This window comes from Phoenix dactylifera, chromosome 5, assembly GCF_051530095.1.
Source record: "Phoenix dactylifera cultivar Ajwa chromosome 5, Ajwa_hap1_PhDact_Kaust_v1.1, whole genome shotgun sequence".
Lineage (NCBI taxonomy): Eukaryota > Viridiplantae > Streptophyta > Magnoliopsida > Arecales > Arecaceae > Phoenix > Phoenix dactylifera.
Genome location: NC_143194.1, coordinates 32,153,147 through 32,170,932, shown reverse-complemented (window position 1 = coordinate 32,170,932; position 17,786 = coordinate 32,153,147). Strand labels below are relative to the sequence as shown.

The window sequence follows — 17,786 nt, the reverse complement described above, 5'->3', positions numbered from 1 at the left end:
CCCGGGGGGTGCATCTGGACCCTCCAATCCGTGGGTCCACGGACGATCGTAGCAATCCCGCACGCGGAAGTTAGGATGGAGGATAGCGTCTCGCTGTTAACCGATGGTGGGTCGGCCGAGGCGATGGACCACACTAACCCACATAAGGAGGCCAAAGAGACTCCTTTCATTTATGCTGTTCTTTTAGGCTAGTACCAGGTCTTAATCAAGGAGTCCGTATTCTCCTGTTCCTATCGTTGTTCTTTTCTGATGGAAGAAAAATAAGTTGATGAACTGGATGTTGTAACAGGGGGCTTGTATTTTTTTGTTAGATAATAGTAGTACGTTGGAGAGGAGACTGTTATTAGCCCCCACGAATGCGATATTGGGGTATTGATGTCAATGTCGACATCAATCATGGCTGCTCGGTTTGTTGGTTCGAGTCAAATTGGATTTGAAAGGAGTGAAATTGGTTTTGCAGTAAACCAATAAGCTAAGATAAATATTTTATGGTAATACATCAATGCTGCTTTTATTTATGTTTTATAAGCTGAAAGTTTTACATAATCGCATCAAGATATGCACTGTGTTGAACAAGGACGTATGGGAATTAGGCATGGACAAGGTAGCTTGCCTTTGAAGATCAGAACAAGGTGCTTTAATTGGCAGAATTATCTAAAATTAATTTTTATATCATCTTGAGTCAGCTAGGCCTTGTTCTGTTGTCAGACACTGCTTCTCTCGGTTGATTTACTTTGTCTCTGTATTCTCCTTTGGGTGCATTTCAAGTTTCCTGCTGCAGTTGGAGATTTTGGAAATTAGTTCTCTTTTGTCTGTGCTACCTAAGTTTTACATTGGTTGGGTTTTTTTTTATATCTTTGTAAGGTTGTCACGTACTCTATACTTTATTTTTTTTCACTTTAGCTGGCATGCCCTTTCTTCTACCAAAAAAAAAAAAAGGAAATTAAATGAGTGTTATCTCTTAGTAGATATTTCTTGACTTAATAATTGGATTTACCTGGGTCTATAAATAAAATATTAAATTGTCAAAAAATTATATAATTTTAATATATTTCATAGTTGTGTATTTCAATATTTATTTGTGATATTTGTATCAAAAATATCTATATGCGAAATTTGTTGTCTTTTGCAAATATTATGGTTGGCGACGCAAAGTAGCACAAGGGAAATGGAAAACAGTTTCTTGCTTGGATTGCTCTACTTTTGTCGTGTATTGACCTCACACTTTCTAAAAATATTGTTTTTATACTATTTCTTCTAAACCTACTCTATTATGGTAAGACTTGATGTTTCACGGAACCAAGAGTAATGGGATTATATTCTTAATCCATGGGTTCTATTTTTTCCCTTTTTTCCTCCCCATGTTTTAAATCAAACATAATAATAAAATTCTGTTGCTTTTGCCACATCAAGAATAATTTATTAATATATAATCAAATATAAAAATTATACATATATATATATATTTATATATATGCGTTCAAATATATGTAAATACATGTTTGCTTGGGATAAATGAGTACTTGATCTTGAAAAATTGCACATAAAATCCTTACTTTCTAGGGCTAGGTTTTAAAGTGGAGAACATTTGTCAAAAGTGCCAAGAAATCCTCAGCAACGTTGTCTATATTTACTATGAGTTTCTTTTTTCTTTTTTCTTTTTTAGTCGCGAGAACTTTACCTAACTTTACACGTGTAGAGAGACTCCGCCGAGAGACAAAAAATTATAATTGCATGCTTTGAAAAGAGAGTCGAAAGTGGGATGAAGTCATGACAGCTAGGCTTCCGATATCAAAAAACATGTGATTGTACCAAAAAAATAAAAATAAAAATAAATTGAAACGAATTGTATGCTAGTGTCTATATATATATATATATATATATATATATATATATATATATATATATATATATATATATATATATATATATATATATATTCTATAATTATATTTCCCCCTTTCCAAAACACGAGACAGCTAAGCTTCTTTTGCAGTCTATTAATCAATTGCGAACTTCCTCAAGAAAGGAATAATGATCTTGGGCCATGGTGCAAAGCTATTACTTTTGTAGACCTATTACTTTATTCACCAACTATTAGAAAAGTTTATTGTGCAATTTGCTGAACTTTTATCGTTATAAATCAACACCAACTTTATTATCGTTATATATTATCTTTAAGCCACTAAATAGCCTTCCGCTGGCGAATCCAGGGTACCAGCGACCCCATGCTTTTAAGAAAGAGAAAACAAACGCAGAAAGGAGAGAGAACGGAAGGCGATGGATCGACTGAAGCTACCAAGGGGAGTTCAAATCCAAGCTTCAGAGACCCTCGACCGGGCTAGAGGCGAAGGCCAGAGCCAAAAGATTTCAGAAGCTAGCGACACCAGTGGGGAACTGAAGCCGTTCATGGGGGTGAAGGTCCGGCGAAGAGCCTCCCTCCGGCGAGACTGCAAGGGAGATTACCTCGACGTCCCCTCCGATCCTTACCTCTCTTCCATGTTATCCAAGCGAGGTTGATTGCCCCCTCCCTCTAATCCTTCTTCACTAACTGAAAGATAGAACTATTGATCGTTGGTTGAAAATTTTCTTTTTCAGGGTTTTTTTTTTCTTTTTTTTTTGTTCAATTCTTAGCGGCTTCTTACTTCAGTTCTCATTCAACAATTTTTACTTATGTTGGACTCGTCTTGATAGTATTACTATACTTCTGGGTTGCGAAGGGGCTTGTTTTGTTAGTCTTTTGAGTTTTAGGCTTTCACTGCAGCAGTGCTGCAATCTGAATAGAAGCACTTGCAAAATTTTCCCCTGGTTTAATAATAACACAATACGTTTAATCTATGTAGCGTTTTAATTAGGTGAGTACCTTCTTGTAAGCTTCATGTGCTTCATGTAAGATGGTGTCATTTCTTTTAAGAGTCTGCACATGGATTGCATTCGCCTGGTTTCATGCTAATTTGACATTTTTCTTGTATTTTATGAAGTGGGGGTGGCGATTGGTTGGGTTGCATCACTTAATGAAATCCGGGTGGCCTTATTCCCTCCCTTTTCTCAGAAAAGTAAGGTTGGGTTGTATCAGGTCCAGGTCAAGTCAGTCTTGCATTACAGACAGGTATCAGACTATTGTCTCAACTTGTAATTGACCCTAATTGCTCGTAAGTAGGTGTTCTTTGACATGCACTGGCTAGCAGATTGACCATGGTGGCTGGTCCAAATTTGTTCTGTCTATTAATATTAGATCAAAATGCAATAACGAGAGCTAAATAGCTGAATAGGAAATACATGAAATGAGGGATATCAAAATAATGTGCAGGAAAATGTTATATTTGTGGTTGTTATATTTGGATGAGGGGACCTTGCAGCATGGATCTATTTGAATTGACTATGAGCTGATCGTGGTGTTTATGAATGGATATGATTTAGACCTTTAGCTCAGCGAAGATGCTAAAGCTTAAATAGAGAAAGTATATAAGAACCTGTACAGGCATGTATTTAGTCTTACATTGGTTATTCGTCGAGGAAATCTTGGATACTTTACAAACTAAGGAATCCAAATAATATCTTCCGGTTAGCCTTTTTTTTTATGAGGTCCTGGGCTGTGACATTTTAAGTGAAATTAACACAGCTTTTTTGAGAAATTAAAGAACTGAGGCCCAACTTGAAAAGTAACAATTTAGTGCTGGTTTCATTAATTATTATGATAATGATCAAGTTTAATGAGGGAATGCTCCAGTTGTGGGTAACACCAACAAATCTTTAGTTATATCCATTTATTTTCATTGTCTGAATATTTACAGATTCAATGTTTTAATGACCATTTATAAAAAAAAAAAGAAGCAAAAATAGTGACCATGAAAGACAAATCAAAGATCTGAACTGTTGCTCGTGCCCGAAATTATCATCCATCTCTGCAGGTGATCAAAAAGTTCTGTTTGCTGACAAAGTTTTGAAGTTTACGGGATCTGGAAAAATAAAGCAATGCATAATGTTGATCACAGAGTGTGCGATCTATATTGTTGATCCAGATGCTGATGTGTTGAAACGGCGGATGCCACTGGCAACTGTTGATAAGATATGCCTGAGCAAGCTGAGTGATAACTTTTTTGCAATCATTGTTCCTAGTGAATATGACTGCCTCATGGCGAGCACAAGGAAAACAGAAATTGTTTCTGTGCTTGTTGAAGCTACCAAAGGCAGATCTGACTATGAGGTTGGGGTGGTTTTCTCAAACAGGTATGGATGGGACCTTCTCATTCCACATTCCATTTTCCGACTTTAGTAGCATGCATTTAAATTCTCTGTCTATGCGCACCCATGCCGTATTTTTCTTAAGAAAAGAAAATGTGTCATTCTTTAGGAGCAGCAACATAACATATTACAATATCCAAACCATGGTATGCTGTACCGGTCGGTACCGGGGCGTACCGTATCCGTACCGATGGGTACCGATATCGGTACGCCAATGTCGGTATACCTGGCATACCGCATACCGTACCGTACCGATACTCGGTACATCTATACTAGTACGACACCGGTACGGGGTTCGGTACCGGTACGACGAACCTTGATCCAAACCATAGTATTTGCTTCATCAAAACCATATGAGTATGCTAGTTGGTGCAATAACATACAGCATTTGAGTGCTAAACCATCCATATGTAGAAAGAAGATTAGAATTCAGATGCAATGACTATTTGAAAGGGCAAATTGTCTATATTAATAATTCAGAAAAAAATATCTCCTATCACTTGATGTCAAAGTTGCAGTTTGTAGTTATCAAAAATACAGTTATTCTAGAATAATAATGCAAATACATAATTGTTTGCCATATAGTCTGGCTGATCACATGGCATAGTTCTTGTCAAAAACCATTTTTCACGCTATTAGTATTGTTATCTGTTCACTGTGATACCTGGAGTGCAGATGTGGGACTTTGGCACAAGCACTTTTGTCACCCATAATTAGCATGTCAATAGATGGATGTCATGCAGCCAGACAATATATTTATGCAAATATGTTATTGCTCATTATGTCACCTTATCTTGTTTTATGCTGCTATTTGGATTCCATATAAAATCATTATTTAATTCTCAGACTAATAATTGACCGGGAAATCCAATTGTAAACTATTTTATCCTGATCTCTATCGAAGTAGCACTGTCATAATGTCTGCTTTATAGTCATTTATAGTTATCATGGTTCCACCCAATACGCAACTTTTGTTCCCATTTACCTCGTAAATTATGCATATTTTTTTATTTATTTTAAGTTATTTTCTTAGAAGTAAAAGTTCAAATTATTTACTTCATCTTTATATGTTCACATAATCCAAAGTTTGTTACTCAAAAAGTCCTTTCAGATAAAATAGTGATATAGTTCAGAAATCAGAGTTAAACAAGGATTCACACACCACACATCCATCTAACCTCCCTGCTTAATTAGAGCGTCCACCACCTCATTTCTTCTTCTAAAATTATTTATGTGACCTTGCTTTATAGAAAAGAATGGAGTTATGTCTTCTATACTTATTTATTTTAGCTGAAAAACAAACTCTTGCCCTGTTTAGTCACTGTCTATTTACTTAAATAGCTGCTATAAAAGGAAAAAGGTTCTTTTTGATCAATAGGTCCAAAAAAATTTATATAGTAGCATAGTCTTTCTCCTTACTTATATGGCATTTAGGCAGACTAGTTTCACGATTTTTAATAAATAAGAAATAAATGCTTTAGGTGCAAGTTCTGTTACTTTTAACAATTTTAACAGGGTCAGATATTATGTATAGACTGCAAAAGTAACCAGCACCGCTTATTTGCAGACATGAAATAATTTGATGGTCAGGCATGAAATAGAAAATCAAATGGTGAATAAATATGAATTTTAAGCTGATTCCAAGTAGTTGGGATTAGGCTTGATGTTCTTTTTTTTCACGAAAGGAATCAATGATATTCAAACCAGTTGCTGCTGTTCATTGGTACATTGAACATTGTCTTGCTGAAATGCAACTTTGTTATCATTAGTTTCTTCTTATCTCCTTAAATTTGCAGACTCAGAAAACAAATATTTTTATTTCATAACAGTTACTTGAGTTTGTGTTTGTCATTAAACATAACAAGTCAGTCAGTGTCTTTTTTTCTTTGTTAACGACATTACAATCTCAGTGGAGGCATCTTATCCATCTTCTCAGTGCCTGTTTCCAAATTTGAATTCCATGCATCAATCAATTCAAATAACTGAATATATAAAGCTGTATGTCTCTCTTAAGAATCATTGTCCTCTCTCTCTCTCTCTCTGGGTTGCAGTAGAACTTCTTTATTTAGGTAGAATAAGAAGATTATTTTGCTTTGTTCATTTTAGCTGCTGTGCAATGGCAGGTTTGAGTACCATGCTTCTGCTAACATGGTGAAGGAAGTTCATTTTGAGGAAGCAGAAGGTACTTTTTGCATTATCTATATCTTTTGGAAGTGGATTAGGTTATAGAGGCAATGCATGTAACTTGTACTGCAACTTTCCCTTTGAAGCCCATCTATGGGTTAAAAGGCAAGCAAGGTATGTCGCCCCGTAGTTGATAGTGTTCAGAAGAGAGGTGTCAGACACTCAGCCCTGGTTGATCAGGGTTCCTCCACCCAAGCTCCTTCTAATCAAGGCGTGTATCCCTCAAGTAATCAGCATAGCGATGCCCTGTATATATGATAATGGTCCAATCAAGCTGCTTTCTGTATTCATGCTTCCATATGCTGCTAACATGTTGCTCCTCAAACCTACAATTCAACCCACAATCTCATTGCTCGAGTTTTTAACATCATCGATGTTTCCTAAATTTCTGCAGGAGGCATTAAGACAAGGATTGCAAAGAAGACAAGTTGAAATCAGGATTTGGTTTGCACTCTGAAAGCAGCTTCTGTACAGCCGTACAGCCAAAGGTTTTTCTAAACCTTCAAGGCCAGAGGTGAATGATGTCACCTTTCAAGTCATTAGTACATTGCATTGCACTAATATCCTGTCTTTGTAAAGCAATAAATGTAGTCTAAAATATGAATGTAAAAAGATTTTACTGAACTTATTCATATGAAGTTACTGCACTAACTCTGACCATCTGGCCAGTCATGCTTTCATGCTGCGTTGTCTTGGGTGGTTAGGTTATTAAAAGGATCAAAATGTATTCTAGTAATTGAAATTTCTATAACCAAGTAGGGCGAGGATTCTTCTGAGAAGCCAGATTAGGGATAGCCAGACAAACATCGAATCCAGGGTGGCCTTATCCTCATTGAACTTTGCAGCACACCTGCTGCTAAATTAATCTTATAACAGGTTATATTATAGAAGCAAAAGAATCTGAATAGAATGATGCAGCAAAATGCAATTGACACCCTTCTTTACTAGGCCAAGCAACTATCATGGGGGGACAAATCAGAACAACAGGCTCTGAAAACAATTAATAGGGCTGTTGGGTGAATAGGGTTGTAGAGTCCTCCAATTTAGCTCGTGCTAAAGAATGGTTTCCAATTACAATTTTCTGGCAACTTCAATCATCTCACAGGACCTTTGTTCCAGCAATTAATTCAGCCATTTCTGAAATGAAAAGGAGGTTACCATATCCAAAACGAGAGGCAGTTGAACTAAATACGGTATCTGGAATCTGGCTTTTTGTTCGAACGGCCGGACGGGCAGTTCAAACATTTGGTCGCTGATAAGTTTCAGTTCAGAAATAGTTGTGACGGTTGGTTTTAACTGATAGCTTCATAGTCATTCTACTGTATCTTTAAACCTGAGCCCACTCAACATAGGGAGAGACTTTTGCTATGTGTGAGGATCCGTGCGGGCGTGTGTTTAGTCCCACATCGGTTATTCGCTGGATAGATCTTGGGTACTTATACAGGATCAAGGAACTCAAAAATACCTTCCAGCTAGCCATTTTGGGTGAGGTCCTCGGTTGTTACAAATAGTATCAGAGCGGACCTGGCCCATAACCTATGTGGACTAGGAGACACTGCAGCATGGATCCATTGAGGCTGACCACGGGCCAATCGTGGTGTTTGTAATTAGATTTGAATAGATTTAAATTCTTAGCCTGACGAGGATGTCAGGGCTTGAACAAGGAGAGTATGTGAGGACCCGTGCGGGCGTATGTTTAGTCCCACATCGGTTATTCGCTGGGTAGATTTTAAGTACTTATGCAGGATCAAGAAACCCAAATAATACCTTCCGGCTAGCCATTTTGGGTGAGGTCCTGCGTTGTTACACTATGTTAGACTCACATGCCTCCTCACACTCAAAAAGAAGAAGAAGAAGAAAAACAGATTCTTTCGCTGTACTTTGAAGAGAGGTAGTGGTTGCAGAGCGAATATGCAAAAAAAAAAAAAAAAGAAAAAGAAAAGCAGGCAGCAAACATGGAGAGCTCTAAGCTCTTCTATAAGTTGTCCAAGCATTACTTAGGTTACCAGGGCTCTCATGATCCATGTCAAATTCCAAATACCTCTTATGCAAGCATAGGTGATGCATCAATGAAGCAAAAAACGCATACCTGTGCATTTAGAAAACAGTATTGGACACGCACAGTGAGGTGCCCAGGATTCCCACCTCCTTGATTGAGTATCTTGTGACCAAGTCAGAGACTAGGCAAACAAAAAAAAGGTAAATTTTGTTATCAAATTGTTTGCTCAATTGTGAGGACAACAAGGTCAAATAACTGCAGAAATGGGCATTGTTTGCTGAGTTAATGGTAACTTGAATATTTTTTCAAAAATAAAAAAAAGAAAAATGAATGTAAAATAGTTCTTTTTTGATCATTTTTATCGCTTCTTAGGCTTTAGTTTCAAGGGTAAAATAAAGAAGTTTGGTTAAGCCAATGCTTTCTCTTTTCCTCTTTTCACTCACTCTTCATCCTCGGCCTTTCTCATACTTGATCAAGTTTCAAATTATATTTAGGTATCTTTTCCGTTCTATACGTGCATTTGCATGTATATTATTTTCTAGTAGAAGTCGGGAAAACCTTTATGTGAAGCTTATAAATCAGGAACAAGTAACTTAACATACAATTAGGAGCCTATTAAAAATTTAATGTTATCTTATTTCTGTATAAAATGAATTTGAAAGATGGGTGAACCTGCAAGTAAGTTGCAATTTAATCAGGGACTTAATTTTCAATTTTCTCTCAATGGATATCCATCTGGAGTGAAGGCACAGACTTCATCTGAAGCCTGTCATTTGGACTTATAAGTAAGTTATTGTTCAATGAGAGACTTGAGAATAGTTCCACCATAGCATTTTATGGGACATATATTTTAAGATCTTGCAAGCAGTTTAAGCTTGAAACAGGGATCAATAAATAATTTTTACAGCAACATAGTTATGTTTCAAATTGAAAGTTTTTACCAAGTCTTTTGTTCAGGCTCGTAAAGTAATTATTAATTAGATAATCTAGGACTGTAAAGTAAGCAAAACATCTAAAACTAATTCGGCAGACAGTATACCGACTTCAAATATTTTTTCCCTTCCCCTTTGCCTGCACCGTCTTAACCCGCGCTTATAAATACACCCATCCCGGCGTTGGTTGCACCTTCCGCTTTTGAATTCCCTCCGCTCCGAAGCCTGCTCTTCCCTTTTCCCTCCTTTCCGCCTCCTCTTCGCTCCCCCCTCCAGATCGAGGGCGGCCTAGGGTTCTGATAGCTTCGTTGGTCATCCCCCAAGAGAGGGTTTGATCCCAACCCATCTCTTCTCGATTCTTTGCCTTAAGCTATGATTCTAATTCCTCGCGTTTCTAGGCAAGATCCAACGATTGATCGGGTAAAGGAGCTGCTAGGAAACGATTCAAGAAAAGGTTTGATCCTAAGCGCCTCCTTCTTGATGTCTTCTCTTGCAAGCAATGAGACCAATTTGTTGTGTTTCTTGGCTAGATCAGACGATTTCTTGGCCGTCTTTTTTTTGTTCTGGTATATCCTCTCTATCTTCCTTTTTATCTCCTTCTTCTTCTTGGTTGATCTGAGGCAGCTACGGCCTTTTACAGATAAAACCCTAAACGATCATTATATGTTTTTTTCTATCTTTCTTTTGATATGTATCTATTTTCTTTTCTTTTTCTTAGACCCGAGACATCCATGATCGGTTCCATATCTAGCCCTAGAAAACCAATCACCCACCACCTTTCTTTTCCTTCTTGAATTGATCCAAGATTATTTTGTACTGTTTCAGATCGACCCCTGGAAACCACACTTTGAGAATGGCGTCAGTTTCCTGGTTCACGGAATGCTTGCCTCTCTCATTCTTCTTCAATGGATAAAGCCTTTTATTTTTAGATTTCTTGAAATTATTTTGGCTTTTGGAAGATAATTATGGCTACAAATTATGGGATTACCTCACTTGTGCATTTTGATATCGTTCAGTGGAAGATTTAAGACCTTACAGATTTGAAATCTTCAATTTTCTACCTGTAGTTGACTTTTTTCAGATTTATACCGTTATCTTCATTCTGATATTGTAGACAAGATATTCATGTAGAGATATTTAGTCAAGTAAAAGCATTGTTGATTAATGGGTCTCCTGTTCATGCTTTGTCCACTATGATTCACCAAGAAACTTTTATTCTTGTTCTTGATTGGGGTAAACTCTGTCATTTGTCCAGGTAAAGAACAAAAACTGTTGAGCTATAACTGAATGGTATACATACTATGGACTAATGGTAACTGAAGGGCGTCAGTTTTAAGAAATCTAAAAGTAAAAGGCTTTTTTCATTGAAGAAGAATGAGAGAGGCAAGCATTTGGTGAACCAAGAAACTGACGCCCTTCTCAAAGTGTGGTTTCCAGGGGTCGATCTGAAGCAGTTCACAATAATCTTGGATCAATTCAAGAAGGAAAGAAAGGCGGTGGGTGATTGTTTTTCTAGGGCTAGATGTGGAACCGATCGCAGATGTCTCGGGTCTAAGAAAAAGAAAAGAAAATAGATACATATGAAAAGAAAGATAGAAAAAAAAAATATAATGATTGTTTAGGGTTTAATCTGGAAAAGGCCGTAGCTGCCTCATATCAACCAAGAAGGAGATAAAAAAGAAGATAAAGGATATACCAGAACAAAAAAAAGATGGCCTCCTATACCCCTATTTACTAAACCCTAATCCCTAAACCCTAACCCTAAATCCTAAAATCTTAAAACCTAAATCCTAAACCCCAAATCCTAACCCTGAATACTAAACTAAACTTTGAAACTCTAAATTCTTAAAACCCTAAACTCTAAACCTTAAACCCTAAACAGTAAAACCTAAACCCCAAGGCCTCATAAATCCTAAACCCTAAACACTAAACCTCAAACCCTCCTAAACCCTAACCCTAAACCCTTAAAACCCTAAACCCTAAACCATTCAAACTCTAAACCCTAAACCCTAAACCCTAAACTCTCAACCCTCCTAAACCCTAAACCCCTAAATACTAAATCCTAAATCCTCCACCTTCTTAAGCCCTAAACCCTAAACAATATGCCCCAAACCCTCCTAACACTAAACCCTAAATACTGAACCCTCAACTCTCTAAGCCTAAACCCTAAACCCCAAACCCCAAAACCCTAAACCCTAAACCCTAAACCCCAAATCCTAAGCCCTAAACCTTCCTAAACCCTAAACACTAAACTATAAGCTCTGTCAAACCCTAAACCCTAAACTATAAACCCTAAGCCCCAAACCCCAAACCCTAAACACTAAAATCTTAAAACCCTGAACCATAAAGTCCACACTCAAAACCCAAAACCTCCAAACCTTAAATTCCCAACCCTAAACCCTAAACTATAAAACCCTAAAACTCCAAACCTCAAAACCGTAAACCACAAACCACAAATCCCAAATCCCAAACCCCAAAATCCTAAACCCCAAACCCCTAATCCAAAACCTCAAAACCCTAAGCCCTAAAGCCCAAAATCCTAAAATCCCAAACACCAAACCCTAAACCCTAAAGCCTAAACTCTAAATACTAAACCTTAAACCCTAAAACCTACTAAACCTTAAATCCTAAACACTCTTAAATCATAAACTTTAAACCCTAAGGGCCTGTTTGGTTGGGGGTAATATGGCATGGGAAAAAAAGTCTCATATCAAATTACAATGTTTGGTACTAAAATCCTCCAACCCAAACATTAAACCCTAAACCCTAAAGGCTAAATTATAAACCCTAAAGCCTCCTAAACTCTAAACCCTAAACACTAAACTCTAAACTCTAAACTCTAAACCCCAAACACCAAAATCCCAAATCCCAAACCCCAAACCCCAAAATCCCAAACCCCAAACCCCAAACCCCAAAATCCCAAAATTCCAAAACCCCAAACCGCAAACCCCCAAACCCCAAACCACAAGCCCAAATCCCAAAAATCCTAAACCCTGAAACCCCAAACCTCAAACCCTAAACCTCAAACCCCAACCCCAAAATCTAAATCCTAAATCTTAAACCCTAAACACTAAGCACTAAACCCTAAACACTCCTAAACCCTAAATCTTAAACCTTATAGCCTAAATCCCTAAAACCCTAAATCCTAAAACATAAACCCTAAGCCCTAACCCGAAACCCTATAGCTGATTATTTGATTCTTTTGGTATTTATTTTCCATTATTCCTTTATATGAAGGTTTTTGGACTAGTTGCTATGTTTTCCCATGGTTAGAGCCTTAGAGGTGTGAATGGAAATAGATATAAGTCATCATTTTGAGAAAGTGGTATGACACCTATTTTGCATATAGAACAAAACTATAATTTGAATGTTTTCTATTTGAAACAATTCACAATTTGCCTTTGCTGGGTGAACAGGTGACCAGAGGAAGCCTCCTTATCTTCTAGTTGAAATCTTTGAAAGTGTCACTATTTAGTCATTATTTAAATTCTAAAATGAAATCTTTGTATCCATGTAAATTTTGATGCAAATAGAAGATGTTAAGAACATGTTCTATCTAGATATTATAATCTATAGTTATCGTGTTTTATTTATGAATGTTTCAGCTTCTTCATTTTTCATAAAGTGGTTCCTTCCTTATTTGAAAATGTTATCATATATTTTATAGTTATTTTGTTTTTTTGTCTTGAATTTTTCAAGTTATATCTACATATTACATTTTTTATTTATATTCAATTTTTCTTTGTGTATTCTTGTTTTCACTTTTTTGATATTCGTTACTGACTGCTTTTGAGTTGGTTCTTATGTCTGCTTACCTTTCTCCTATCTGTGTAATATGTTTTTTGCTTGATTCCTGCTTCCTGAGAAATTTATTTTGCTGAATTACTAAATCATTCTTTTCAGGTGAGAATATGATTTGGCTTCTTCATTCCATGTCTTATTTTAAGCTTTTTTTCCTCATACTTCTTCTGGATTTTTCTTTCATTTATTAAATAGGGCAAATTATTTTGGGTTTCTTGTTTTTGTATTCAAGTTCTATATTTTCTTGATTTATATTTTTGCCTTGATATCTCTTTTTGGTTATTAGTTGTTTTATAGAAGATTTCTTTCTTTTGTTAGTTTTACCATATTTAAGTTATCGATTTTTATGTTTTTTTGTCTTGATCCCTGCTTTTTAATAAATTTGTTTTGCTGAATTGGCAAACAATGTGTACATGAATGTGTACATTTTATTTCATAATTATCAAGCTTCTTCAACCTCATAAAGTGGTTCTGTTTTTATGTTTCTTTCACTATACTTCTAAATTTTTATTCTTTGATTAGTTTTATTTCCAAATGGTTCAGCTACTTCAGTCCTATAAGGTGGCCCCTTTCATATTTTTAAGTTGCTGTCACTATATTTCTTTTGGATTTTTCTTTTGCTTATTGGAGATCTCAAGTTACATTTTTGAATATTTATTTATTTTCCTTTGATCTTGGTTTCAGGTTCTTCTTCTCTCTTTTTTTTAACCAATATCTTTAGTTGATATATTTATTTGATTCCTTGACTGGTTTTTTTGATATTTGCTTCATTTTATATAATTAATTGGGGTAGCTAAATTAACAAATCTTCATTAGTCAAATGCATCATTTTATTTCCCAAAGATTTTGCCTTTTCAATCCCATAAAAATGTTGTTTGCTATATTTGAGCTTTTTTTTGTTTTTTTACTTTATCTAGATTTGTTTTCTCTGTTTATTGAAATTGCAAATCATCTCTATTTTTCCAATTTATATTCAAGCTTAATAGTGGTATATTTCATTCTTTTGAGTTTCACTGTGAAGCTATGTTGTGAAATTCTTTTTATTTGATTTGTTTGTTCTATTAGTTTTGTCCTTTTTGAGTTATTTTTTTGTTTTGTTTTCCTCCTATTTAATAATTTGACCTTTTTCTTTCTTGTCCGCAGCTGGTTTTCCCTGACTCTGGTTCTACTTTCTGTTTCTAAGACATTTGTACTCTTAGCTACATTTACCTGCTTTTGTACTCGGACAAAATTGACGTGCTTTAGTTTTCCCATATTCACAAGAAACTTTAATGTATCTGGGAACTTCCTTACTTTTCTCTATGAGAAAAGGCTAAATTAGAAGTAAAAGATATACTAATGACTAGTCATTTCCCTATGATTTGCATTATTGCTATACTGGAGTCCTCTATAATACCTCCAATTGGGTTTCTCTTCCCTATTTCTGATTTCAAATATAACATTTCTCTCTTTTCTCCTATCCATCCTGCTAAAAGCTCCAGCTCGTAGTATTCTTTTCTCTCTCCATCTCTCACATAGGAGCTCTCCATTTCCTTTTAGGAACTCAGATCACTAGCTTTCTGTATTGAGGTGATGATTACATGGCATTGATTTTAGGTGATAAGAGAAGGTGCTGGTACCTTGCCTAAAGGAATACAAGGAACAAGATAAGCTCTTGTATGTTGTACAATTATTTTCTCATTTTGATCGTTAACCTGCTAATCTTGAACTGTGGATTTGGTGTGCCATAGGTTGGTTTATTTGGTTCTTTGACATCAGGAGATTTTGATTTTTTTTGAAATCTTGTTGTTTTGTGAGTATATCCTAATTTGTTTATTTTTTTTCTTGCACTATAATTTCTTAGTTTTCTTTTTCCTTTTTGTTTGCTTATAAAGTTCAGGGATATGCTCTGCTGAAACTGATTATTAGCCGTCTCTTGATAACCTTGTATGGAATATTTAGGATTCTACACATTTGACTTGTTCATCATGCTAGTGGTATTTTGATTTTTCAGGATTCTGTATTTTATCTTTATTCTGATATTATAAGAAAAGATATACATGTATAGGTTCAGATTAAGTAAAATCAGTGTAGATTATTGGGTCTAATTTGTTTTTGCTCTGGAGATTCTGCATTTGTCTAATACAAAATAGAAATCACATAGGCATTACTAAATGGTAGCCAAGTTTGCAACTTAACCCTTTCAAATTTGAAGCTCCTCAAACCTAAGGGCGTGATTCTCTCCGAAGCCTGCTCCAAACACCCCTCTCAAATCCTTGATACCTTGTGCTTTCCCTTTGATCTCTCCTTTTTTGATTATATTCTCCTTAGCAGCATGGTCCACCATGTGGAGACGAAGCTAGGGCTCCAGTAGCTGTTCTCAAGGAAAGGTTTGTTTCCAAGTCTCCTTTTTCTGTGTCAGGTGCTGTGTTTGTTGTATGCTTTCATTGCTTTGGTGCTGATTTCTTCTCTTTTTGGGGAAAATTTTGAAGATTCTCAGCACCACCTCCATGTGAGAAGAAGCTTTTTTTTTTTGGCACATCTCTGTGCTGGAGTGAAACAAAGCAGCAGCAGTAAAGGAAAGAATAGGAGAATTCTACAGATGACGTCATGAGGAAAAAAGTTTAGATCTAATCTCGGTATGTCCTTTCTTCTTCTCCTCCTCCTCAGATTGATCTGTGATTGCTATGAACTGTTTACATATCTAACCCTACAGACCCATTTAGGCAACTTCCTGGATTATGGTGTGATCTCTCTCTTTCTTTTCAATAAGACATATTTATTTTTCTTTTCCAAATCTAAGTGTTGTACTAGGTCTAACCATAGGAAATAACAATAATTCTGCTATTGATAGGAATTCCCTTGTTGGGATCCTATGAATCAATTGAAACCTCAGATTCATACTAGAACCACAATGATTTAATCAAGCAAAGCCTCAAGCTAAACTCAAAGGTTCTCTGAGTAAGAACCGTTTGGTGATCACTTATTCAATGAATGGATATAATGACTCAAAATCTAGAGAAACATTTGTCCTTCGTTCAAATTGAAAGAAGCACGTGTTGTGATTTCAGATCAAACACTAGAAAGTACAAAACCACTTAACAAGAAACTACTTTTAATATTTATTTTTCCTTTTCCCCCATAGTTCTGAGATGTCAAAGATCCATAAAGTCCCCTCTAGTTCCACATTCACTTTTTTCTTTAGGTATTTCAAGACCCTTGTGAAAAAATTTCCTTGCGGCTTTGAATATTGTTATGCCCAAGTAAGGGTTATGATTCATAATTTCATATTGTCGGTCACTTTTTTTTTTTTTAATGTCATGAAGATTGGAGATAAAGCAAGCAGTGGACAAGACTCAGGGTATGCTTGTGTTGGTTAAAGCTCAGATCTGCATCATTGTGCATATGAACCAAAATAAGAGGAACCTATCATTTAGATCAACTAGTTACAATGACCTCTGATGCTATATTTCTCGTAAGGTTGTACTGCATAATATATGATTTTCTCTTATGTTCTGTATCTTTTCTCAGTGAAAATATTTGAGTTTCTTAAATTTTCACTTGCTTAGATTTCCGGTTTTTCCTTCATCCTTTCTTTCTGGTGATCTGAACTGACAAACACACTCGCTTTGTAAGATGCTGTTGCTTACTTGCTTTGTTTCTCTCACATCCTAAAGTGTCACCTACCCTGCTTAATTTATTTTTATTTTAAAGAAGCATACTGTAACATCACATGTATTTTCACATCCAGTCCAGAGCAAGGACAGAATAGGCAGTATAGCGTAGGGAACCAATGGATAAGCCAAACTTCTGCAGAATTTCGAGAAGCAAAAGTTTAGTTCTGCTGTCTTAAGGAGGGGAAGAATTTTCAGAAGCAGGGGATGAAGATCACAACAAGATGTAAAAGACAATCAAATGCCACAGCTTCAAGAAAAAGTGTCTTATGTTGATCACTGAGAAAATTATACCCGCATCATTAATTAATGTAATGCCATTTGCTTGAAAGGTAGAATGAACTTTGGATGTCTGAAGCCACTCAGTGGTCAAGATCCCATCAGCTCCACCATGCTTATGGAATGTTTGCTGAACAATAATTGATTTAGCTCATATATGCCTCACGCTTTAGTGCCATTTGTTGATTTCTATGTTTCCTATTCCTGTCTTCAAAGAATTTCCTTCGTTCTTCAGTGCTTGTGAACTTTTATGTTTCTAGGATGTAATGTCACTCTTAGAGCCTAAATTTTGTACCATGATGTTGAGCTTTCAACTTTGCTTGAAAAATCCTATGGGAATGCAGCAAATGGGCAACCACTCTCTCTCCACTTGCCCCTCTCCGTTGTAAATGTTCTCGACTTCAGGTCCCTTGGCATTCTCGAAGTATATCAAATAAATTTGTGATGAAGCAGGAGGTAAGATGATGATGATGATTTTGACTTCAACTTGTTTCGGCAATTATATTCTCCATTTCATGTCTTAATGGTAAAATAAGTGTTCCAGAAATAATGTTGGGTTTCTGGAAAAGTTTCTTAAAATTTGTTCATGGATGCAGTAAAGTGTCCCGAAAAAAGAATGACTTAGAGCCTGTTTGGGTATTCCTCTAGTAATATCATGTTGAAGTTATCACGAACTCCAATGAATTATTTTTT

General features: G+C 36.0%; 1 protein-coding gene and 1 long non-coding RNA gene across 6 annotated transcripts; both read left to right on the top strand.

Annotated features, from left to right (window-relative positions):
- The first annotated feature begins 2,091 nt into the window (after positions 1–2,091).
- LOC103710858 (uncharacterized) lies at positions 2,092–7,080 on the top strand. The gene is made up of 4 exons (XM_008796767.4): positions 2,092–2,515; positions 3,912–4,230; positions 6,369–6,427; positions 6,824–7,080. The coding sequence occupies exons 1-4, from the start codon at positions 2,281–2,283 to the stop codon at positions 6,859–6,861; spliced, it is 651 nt and encodes a 216-aa protein (XP_008794989.1). The 5' UTR covers positions 2,092–2,280; the 3' UTR covers positions 6,862–7,080.
- Positions 7,081–8,810: 1,730 nt separating this feature from the next.
- Positions 8,811–17,292, top strand: LOC103710859 (uncharacterized). Of its 5 annotated transcripts, none has more exons than XR_015987378.1 (6): positions 8,811–9,689; positions 9,759–9,814; positions 12,777–14,817; positions 15,475–15,530; positions 15,633–15,779; positions 16,892–17,292. It is a non-coding gene; the product is annotated as an uncharacterized LOC103710859 (long non-coding RNA). The 5 variants fall into 5 exon arrangements; XR_016413312.1 differs by having other exon boundaries at positions 9,172–9,689; positions 14,758–14,817; XR_015987379.1 differs by lacking the exon at positions 12,777–14,817 and having other exon boundaries at positions 9,339–9,689; positions 15,472–15,530.
- The last annotated feature ends 494 nt before the right edge of the window (positions 17,293–17,786 follow it).

What these genes read in the sequence shown, in the direction of transcription:
- LOC103710858 (XM_008796767.4), top strand. Translation starts at nt 2,281, where the DNA reads ATGGATCGACTGAAGCTACCAAGGGGAGTTCAAATCCAAGCTTCAGAG. An exon ending in GGGGTGGTTTTCTCAAACAG is followed by an intron (nt 4,231 to 6,368) that starts GTATGGATGGGA and finishes GTGCAATGGCAG; the next exon opens with GTTTGAGTACCATGCTTCTG. An exon ending in TCATTTTGAGGAAGCAGAAG is followed by an intron (nt 6,428 to 6,823) that starts GTACTTTTTGCA and finishes AAATTTCTGCAG; the next exon opens with GAGGCATTAAGACAAGGATT.